General features: G+C 46.1%; 1 protein-coding gene across 5 annotated transcripts in view; it reads left to right on the top strand.

Annotated features, from left to right (window-relative positions):
• Positions 1-5,131: 5,131 nt before the first annotated feature.
• The window catches only part of STRN3 (striatin 3), a 61,558-nt gene continuing 57,191 nt past the window's right edge, over positions 5,132-9,498 (top strand). For 2 of the 5 annotated variants that reach the window (XM_042461513.1, XM_042461503.1), the window contains exon 1: positions 5,132-5,640. In XM_042461513.1, coding sequence (XP_042317447.1) covers positions 5,335-5,640 — 306 coding nt within the window. In that variant the 5' untranslated portion in view covers positions 5,132-5,334. The remainder of the gene's footprint in view (positions 5,641-9,498) is intronic. The other 3 variants (XM_042461522.1, XM_042461530.1, XM_042461536.1) reach the window with 2 other exon arrangements.

The raw sequence follows: 9,498 nt of genomic DNA, 5'->3' as shown, positions 1-9,498 counted from the left end.
TTCTGCTGAGTGCGCATAGCCGCAAAGACCGTCGCTGTGGCTGGAAGAGGAGGAAGAGAATGTTGAGGGAGCGCGCCCAGTGGCGCTGCACTCGCTTCTGCTGCGCCGCCGCGGTGCGTATGAGCCTTTGAAATCTCTTCAAGGCAAAGCGTCCACTCCCCTAGAGCAGAAGGGTCACGTGGCTGGGCTAAGCCTAGAGGCCAACCCTTCTGCCATGCAGGAACTCCCATCAAAGCACCCCCTGAGCCTCGCTCAAAGGCCTCCAAAGAACAGGATCCACCGCTCTCTTAGGCAGCCATTCCACCGTCCAGCAGCCCTTACTCTCAGGAAGCTCTTTTCCTCTAGGCAGGGGTAGGCAACCTTTTTGAGCCGGGGGCCGGGTCTGTCCCTCAGACAACTGGGGGGCCGAAGCCAAAAAATAACTAATTAAATAAATTTTTAAAAAAATAAATAAATAAACCAGGACAAACGTAGGACAAAATTTTCATGGAAGCCTGTTACAGACAGCCAAATAACCTGCTTCGAGCTCACAGGGAACGGTATGGTGTTTCAATGATGCATACGCCAAGAGTCGCAGAAGTCGCACCAACCCTGCTCCATCCCTAGGGACTGAAGTGGGCTTTGGTGGCTTCTGGACTCTTAGGACGCATGCATCATGAACACCCAACCTCCACTGTGATCAAAGCAGCTTTATTTGGCTGTCTGTAACAGGCCGAAGACACCTTTTTAAAAATGGAGGACACGTGAAAAAAATTTGCTGTTTTTTAAAAAATGTTAATAAAATGCATGTTTCTGAGGCTTCATAGACAATTGCCCCCCAAAAGGCCCGGCGGCAATCGGCGGCAGGACCGGGCTGGGCCGGTCCCAAGGCCTCGCCGGGCCACATCCAGCCCGCGGGCCGCAGGTTGCCTACCCCTGCTCTAGTGGTAGGTTCAAAGACAATCAGTGCGAGAGGGGCTTGTAGCACCTTCCGGAAGAAAGAAGTTGCAGCATTTTGCTGTTGTTATATCAAAGGTATAGCCGCGTTACTCGTAGAATCAGTACATAGAGAAACTTAGCACCTTTGAGACTAACAGAAAAGAAAAGTGGCAGCATGAGCTTTCATAGACTCCAGGCTACTTCCTGGCATGCATCAAATGGATCTGAGGAAGTAGCTGAGTCTACAAAAGCTCATACTGCCAACTTCTAATTTCAATTAGTCCGCATACAAGATCTCTCAACACACACTTTTCCTCTGGTTTGAACCCATGTCCTGGTCTATTCTCTGGAGCAGCAGAAAACAAGCTGCCCATCTTCAATGTGACACACCTTCAAATACTTAAAACAAGCCACAATCACCTCTAACCGTTTAACAACTGCTTTCTTAAAACGGCTTTTATCATTTAAACTGCATGGTGTTTTTTTAAAATATATGTGGTAATTCAATGTATTTATGCTGATCTTTAATTGTTTTCCTTAGGCTTTCTTATCATATATATATATATATATATATATATATATATATTCCTAAATATATTACGATATACAGTTGAACCTCCAGATTGCTGCTTTACTTTGCAGTTTTGAGATTTGCATATTTAATCAATAGTTCTCTCTAGGAATCCCTAGTCCTCCGAAGAGATTGTGCTGGAAAGTGACCAGAGTTTGCACTGGAGAAAATACTTCCTAGGCATTTCTAAGTCCTGTTGTTGTTGTGTGCCTTGAAGTTGTTTCTGATACTTATGGCAACCCGAGGCTAACCTGTTGTGGTGTGTCTTGGCAGGGTTTTCAAAGGGGCATTTTGCGTTTGCCATCGAGGGTGAGAAAGTGTGACATAGCCAAGGTCACCCAGTGGGCTTTCATGACTGAGCTGGAATTCAAACCCTGATCTCCAGTGTCAAAGCACTATACCAGGCTGGCTCTCGAACACACCACCTGTATGTAATGTACTATACACTATATGCACAGATACGCACACTAACCAGGGTTAGAGGAAACCACAGAGATGTTTGCTGAGTTTCTTAAATTTGTTTTAATTCAGAGTGGTGCTAATGCTTACCATTTGTAAGTGCGCCAAGTGTTCAAAAAGCTCATTGCATAGTTCCGTGTGCACAATCCAGTTGGCCACTCTCGTTGTCCCCCTATTGCAGATATCAGTGATGAAATCTAGAAGGATACTTCATGATTTGTTATCTCATGAGTTGCCACACTGCAGAATTAATGCAGTTTGGAACTGCTATTATTATCACAGCTCCATCCAATAATCCTGGGGTTATTTTTGTTGTGCACCAGAGCTCTCTTGACAGGGAAGCTAGATAGTTTAACAAACTACAATCCCAGAATCCATAGCATTGAGCATTGGCAGGTAAAGCAGTGTCAAACTGCATAATTCTGCAGTCAGATCACCTTAGACTCTTGCCATTGCTGTCTACACCATTAAATATTCAAGTCCAAATTGTCATGAAACTCTATAGTGTACACTGATTTTTGTTTTCCCCATTTATTAATATGTATTGAGGACTTTATTTGACAAAGGCACTGCCTCGAACATGCGAGTAGATGGGCATGTAAGTCATCTGAGCATGTGCAAATGCATTTCTCTGCAGAGGCAGGCCTTCCCAATCAAATGTACCTTTGTAGGGAAATGGTATATTGTTAGGCTGTAAGTTTGCCAGCGCGTCCTGAATGTTGGGACTGGCATTTTACCAGCAGAACACTAATATGGCTAGTTACATCCACGACTTCCCAAAACTTAGGGAAACGGAAAGAAATGAACGGAGCTGCTTTAAAAACCAATTCTTGGCATTGGTGGTCAATTTTTTAAAACTGAAATGTCTACTTTTCCATGCGTAGTTGCTCCAAACCTCTTGCTAACGATGTAATTTCTCTCACAGTTTATAGTCTTTCAGTGGGAAGCCTACGTTTTACTGTCTTCTTCAGCTCACTTGAATGGTTCCCTGATGCTGGGTTATGCCGCAAAAGATTCTTGGCATTGGCATTGCATTCCTCACATTCTGTAGCTGACTCCTTGGGTGGACAAGGAGACTGGTTCCCCCACCACACGCACTGCACACTCTTTCTCCCCGAGGGCATGAAGCATCTCTGATTTTACCAGTACTGCTGTTATTATTACACTGTCACCCAAAGTAGCAGGGCAGCAAATAGAAAACAGTACAGGCAGCCAGGTTCTTGTATCAAATTCTGTACTACTATGAGTTTGAGATTAAATTAAGCGAGGTTAACCTCTCAGTGCATGCAGAGGCATTGCTTTCTGAAGTGTTCCCTCGGGAAGCTTTGGAAACTCCATCTCTGGAAACTCCTTGTGGGGATATTTAAAACCGAGCTAGCGCTACAGGGAACATGTGTCTTTGGCCTTTCATAAACAGCAGTCATCTTTACAGGCTATATGCTTCTTAAAAGGAACAGCCTGATAGACAAGTGGCGTGCTGCTCTTCTCTCTCTTTTCTTATGCATAGCATTTTATATTTAATAAAAGGAAAGAGAAACACTTGAAAGTAAAAGGTGATTTCCTTTAATAAAAGGACTATAGTAAAAGTATCCTTTCCCACTCTAAACACTTAAGCATAAGTAAGTCTCATGGGGGAAAAAATCCTTTTCACTCCAAAGGAAATATTAGATAACTGGGTGTTTTAAGGCCAACAGTCATGAAACCATTGTGCATATCAGATTCTATAGCCATGCCTGTTCTGCAGTCACCAATGTAATGCTCCAGTTGTTCTAACAGGAACAAACCCTGCAAAATTTTTCAGCCATTCTGAAAATTTATCAATCTTAGTAAGGAGAAAAACCAGAGGACAAGGTCAAACAGTACCTGTGAGTCACTGTTACAGGCTCACCCAAAACATAAAGAACACCACTGTCATCTAGCTTTGTTGAGCAAAACATTTCTCTCTATTTGCCTTGAGTGGAAGGCTTATAAGGAAGTTTCCACAACCCCCTTGCTATACACGACAAAGGAAACATACAACAGTACACATTAGAGGAAGAGACAAAGCCAGGACTGGTTTCCTGCAAAAAAGCAAACAAAAAAAAAACAACCCTCAGTTCTTTCTGTTGTCATAAGCACTGTGAGCATAAACAGTGAAAAGGAAAAATACTAACGAATGGCACAATGTACCCAAAAAGTCTGGTGAACACTTGCCAGTCCACTCTGGATAGTTAGCACTATAAGATTGCATTTTAAATATTAAAATGCTCATGAAATATGGAAAAGTCAGGAATGTGACACAGAGAAACACATTGCAACTAGCTTGAACATTGCAGTCTGATCCTCTCAAAATGAGTGAATAAAAATGACAATTCCAATTAACCGCTGTTTCATCATCCTATGCCATTTCTCACCAGAGATGATGATCGCTTGAGATCACCATGAGTTGTTATCTGAGAGTGGATCACAGGGGAATGAAAAGTATGGCTGGGTTGGGGTAAAAAAAAGGAATCCAAAGTTACTTCGAACTTTTTCCAGCTGATATTCAGTCAAACTAAAGTTGATTTGTGGATTCAGGTTTTTTGAGTGTCTAACATGGCTCCAAATAATGGTTTTGAATCATTTACAGGCATTTCCCCTGCCCTTTAATCATTTTGATCGGAGTGCAGGTTCCAGGAGGCTTGGTGTGTGACTTGGCACCTGAAAACTGGTTGGGGTACATGAGGCTCATTGTCTGCATTTCGCTGTCTAGAGCAGGGGTCCCAACCTGGGGTTCGTGACCCTTTGGGGGGTCGCCAGGTGGGAACCCCGCCTCCCTCCCCTTTTCTCCACGGGTGCTGGCGCTAGCACAGTCACCGTGGGGAAAAAGGGGAGGGGGCGGGGCTCCCCCCCTTTCCCTTCTCCACTGCAGTGCTGACCATACGCAGGAGCGAAGGGGTGGACGGGTCGCCTCCTCTCCCTCCCTTCCTGCGGCTCCAGGACAGCCGGAGGGAAGGAAAGGGGCGGGGGTCTCCTCCTCCCTCCCTCCCTCCGACGGCGCCAGACAGCCACCAGGGCAGGGCCGGGAAGGGACGGGGTCGCCTCCTCCTCTCCCTCCCTCCCTGCGGCTGCCAGGACAGGCCGCGGGGAGGAAGGAACGGGAGGCGGGCACTCCTTTCCTTTCCCAGCATGCTCCTCGGCGCCGCTCCCTCCCTCCCTCCCTCCCTGGCTGAGTGCGGGTGGGACTAGCGCCAGCAGGGAAGCCGCCACTCTGCCCGGCCGCTGAGGAGGAGGAGGAGGATGGAGGAGCGGAGGCTGTAATGGCGGCCGGCGGTGGCAGCAGAGGAGGCGGCTGTGCGCTGCTGCTGCTGTGAGGGAGCAAGAGCGGAAGCGGCGGCGGCGGCGGAGAGGAGGAGGCCGAGGAGACAATGGAGGAACATCCCGGAGCCAGGGCCCTTCAGCAGCAGCAGCACGCCGGGGCCGCCCTCAACCCAGGCCCTTCGCCGCCTCACCCGACGCCGGTGCCTCCCTCGCCCCCTCCCCTGCTCCCCCCTCCGCCTCCTTCGGCCCAAGGCCCGGCTCAGGAAGCGGCGGCGGCGGCGGCGGCGGGGGCCTCGGAGGCGTCCCGGCCTCAGCACTACACCATCCCGGGGATCCTGCACTACATCCAGCACGAGTGGGCGCGCTTCGAGATGGAGAGGGCGCACTGGGAGGTCGAGAGGGCCGAGCTCCAGGTGAGGAAGAGGAGGAGGAGGAGGAGGAGCAGGGGTCGGCCCGGGAGGCCTTCCCTTCCCCTTCCCGGCCGGGGCAGCCATTTTGGTTTCCGCCATGGCGCCCGCCTGGGCCTCCTGTCAAACTCCTCCGGGAAGAAGGAAGGGAGCCCGCTCTCTCTCGCCGCCCTCCTTAGAACCAGCCCCTCTCCCGCCAGGGCTGGGGGCACAAGACAACAGCCCCAGTGAATATGGAGAAACCCTCTCTAGGAACCTCTAGGCCCTCCAGGGAAACAGAGGCTGGCCATAGAACTGCCCCGGAGGAGCCACAAAGGCCTAGAGGATGTCCTCTCTAGCAATCTCTAGGCCTTTCAGCGCAACGTTTAGTTAAAGTTGACCATAGAGTTGCACCGGAGGAGGACCTAGATGTTCCCAGAGAGAACATTATTCAAACCCATGAATAACCAAAGCCACAGATAGAGAGGGATGAGTGCCTTTCTTTCTTCCAGTCGTTCTCCAAAGTGCTGCAAGGTCTCTCTCTATCACTGCCGCCCTCCCAGATCCTCCCTTCCTCCCTCACTGGCTCCTCTCTCTGACATCCATGGTCTCCCCAACGCCTTCCTTCCCCGGCCCCTTCTTCTTGTCCCCCCCATGATCCCTGAACCTTTTAACTCTGCAATACTTTGGTTCTGCTTTCTGGGGTCGATTTTGCATGGCTTTTTTTAATGGTACTGTTTGTTTAAATTCACATAATACACATACATACATAATATTTATATATTAATACACACACACACACATATATAGTTTAATAGCAATACTTATATAATAATACTTATGCTACTTAATAATACATATAATAGTTACAAATACATAGATATATATAAATATTAAGTATTATAAAAGTAGTATTATATAAGTATATATATCTAAGTATAATAACATTACTTATAATTGAATTTAAAATGTAGCCATGTTAGTCTATAGAACCAGTATGTACTGATTCTCTGCCTTTTCTCATGAGTCAAGCCTTCTCTTGATGGGACCAAAGTATAAGAGCCTCATTTTGATCTTCTTGGCTTCCAGGGAGAGTTCATGCTTGATCTGTTCAAGGACCCATTTGTTTGTCTCTTTGGCTGCCCCTGGGATCCTCAGCACTCTTCCCCAGCATCACATCTCAAATGAACTGATTTTCTTTCAGCTTTCACATCCATTCCTGGTGATGGGGAATACAGTAGCTCCTACGATATTAACTGTAGTGTTCAGTTGTATCTTTACTCTTTAGGATCTTGTCTAGTTTTTACATGGCTGCCATTCCCATTCCTAGTCTTCTTCTGATTTCTTGACTACAGTCTCATTTCTGATTAATGTTTGATCCAAGATATATGAAACATTTAACTATATCAGTTTCCTCATTTGTTGAATTTATGTAGGTCCTTCGTGGTCATTATTATTGTTTTTTATGTTCACCTCTAAGCCTGCCTTTGCACTTTCTTTTTTTGATCTTCCTTGGTAACAGTTCTAGGTCTGTGAGGTTTTCTGCTAGTATTATGGTGTTGTCGCTCTATCTCAGATGGTTGATGTTCCTTCCTTCTATTTTCACTCCTCCTTCTTGTGTCCAAGCCTGCTTTTCTTACAGCGTGTTCTGCATTTACATTGAACAGGTAGCATGTTGAGATGCAGCCATGTCTGACCCCTTTGCCAATCGGAAACCATTCTGTTTCTCCAGTCTAACAGTCACCGCTTGTCTTTAGTACAGATTTCTCATCAGGACTATCAAATGAATTGACATTCCCATGTCTTTAAGCGCGTTCCATAGTTTTCCATGATTTACGCAGCACCAGCTTCTTTCTTTCCATTAATCTCCAGGGTGCTACCAAGTCCCTTTGCATAATGAATTTGCTGAAATACTTTTTAAAGTAGGGATGCACATCTTTGATGGGTCTTTGAAGCAGTTTATAGCCCTTGAGATCCTACTAAATCTGAACAGACTGCCCAAAGGCCAAGAAACAAAACCAGAAATTGAATCACATCTGACCTATCTATGAGGAAGTAGACTCAAGTTTATGAAAGCTCATGCTATCACCACCTTCTTTCTTTCATTTAGTCTCTGGCCTCTCTACTCCAAACATGCATCTGAGGAAATAGGCTGAAGTTACGAAAGCTCAAGCTACCAGCTTCTTTCTTTCCCTTAGGCGCTTTCCAGACCAGCACTTTGTGCCGGCCTGGATACATGCTAGGGTTGCCTTGGGACATCCTTTACAGATGCCCCGCAACCCTAGCACATACCTGCGGCGTGATAATGGTGGTGCCCTGTATACACGGGCGCCACCATTATGACGTCACACGGCTGTTCAGAATTTCAAGCCATATTCTTTCCTTGTCATTCTCTGTAGTTCTCTTCATTCAAGGATTCACCAGACTAAACCCTGTTTAGTTTTTACTATCAGAGGAAATGTTCAGTTGTGGCATATATACATGATCAGCAGAGAATCCATGAAGGGGTTAGTAAATGAGCTGGATTGTGGATTTCTTTAACCCTTGTGCCTTATGTTATTGTTTTTTGTATATGTGCAAAATAAAGAATTGATGTTGCAAATTCAGCTATTACCTAGGCTTACATAAGCATCCAAGAGTGACCAGGGTTTCTGCTGTTTACAGTGTGCCATCAAGCTGCCTTATGGTGATCCCATGAATTTCATTATGTTTTGTTAGGAAGGGAAATCTCAGAGTTTTGCCAGTTCTTTCCTTTGAAATATAGCCTACAATACAAGGTGGTGAATCTGGATTTCTCATTGGTTAATATGTGAATTGTCACTACATTGGATTTGTCATTGTCTAATACACAAATAGTCATTAAACTGGGTGTATAGATGTAAAGATGCATGCATCTGTATCACTAAATCTGGATGTAGTTTTTGAAATGGCAGGTTTATAATTTAAAAGAATAATAATACATTTCTCTCTCCATTCTCATGATTTTGAAACTTGCATCCCTTGCTTATGCACAAGGGACGGATGGAGGAGGAAACAATGGGGCGCGTACCTGAGGTGCATGCCTATGCACTCCCACAAGGCTTGAATATAAGCAAAACTCCATTTTTCTGAGGGGGGGGGTCTGGAATGGATCCCCCGTGAAAAAGGAGGGATGACTATACTTTTTGCTGACTTCAGGGGGCACTTCCAACAGAGACGGGCATGAAAGCCTTCCAGATATTGTTCAGCTACCATTGCTCACCACTGGCTAGTGCTTTTGGGAACTGAGTCCATCAGCATCTGGATGGGTGCATAATTCTTATCCCTGATGTACACAAAGATGGAGGATGCATATATGTCTTTGTGAGACTAGCAGAGCCACATTTTGAATTCAAAATTAAAACATAGGATCTATTTTTATAATATCTTGCCTAAACTTTTAAAAAAGTAATAGTCTGGAAATGTCACACCAGATTCTAGATTACATGAATGTTTATTATTTTATTATTACAGGGGTTGATGTAGAAAGAGTGCTGGATCAAGCCTCTTTGTGCCTATACACACAGACCAAAAGGCCCATGTTCCATCCCAGCCTGGCGTCATCCTATTGGGATGATGCAGGCAATTAACACCGAGCCAGGATCGGCCAGTCTTGACACTGATCCAGCAGGTCCAGATTGATCCCAGCCCAAGGGGCCTTAATCTGATCCAAAGAGACCAGATGTTTGCGGTGGAGTTTCCTAAATAATGCAGTGACATCTGGCAGAGGGGAGGACAGGATGGACATGGCAGTGGCAGGGGAGGGGCATGCCGCCACCATGAATCCACAGTGCGGCCTGGTTGGGTGTGTGAACACCTGTGGCTGCACCAGCCTGGGTACTGTGGGGGGGGGGGGGAGCACGGGCA

The sequence above is a fragment of the Sceloporus undulatus genome, chromosome 1 (genome assembly GCF_019175285.1).
Source record: "Sceloporus undulatus isolate JIND9_A2432 ecotype Alabama chromosome 1, SceUnd_v1.1, whole genome shotgun sequence".
Classification (NCBI taxonomy): domain Eukaryota; kingdom Metazoa; phylum Chordata; class Lepidosauria; order Squamata; family Phrynosomatidae; genus Sceloporus; species Sceloporus undulatus.
Note: the sequence above shows the minus strand (reverse complement) of the source record. Positions and strands in the feature narration are given on the sequence as shown.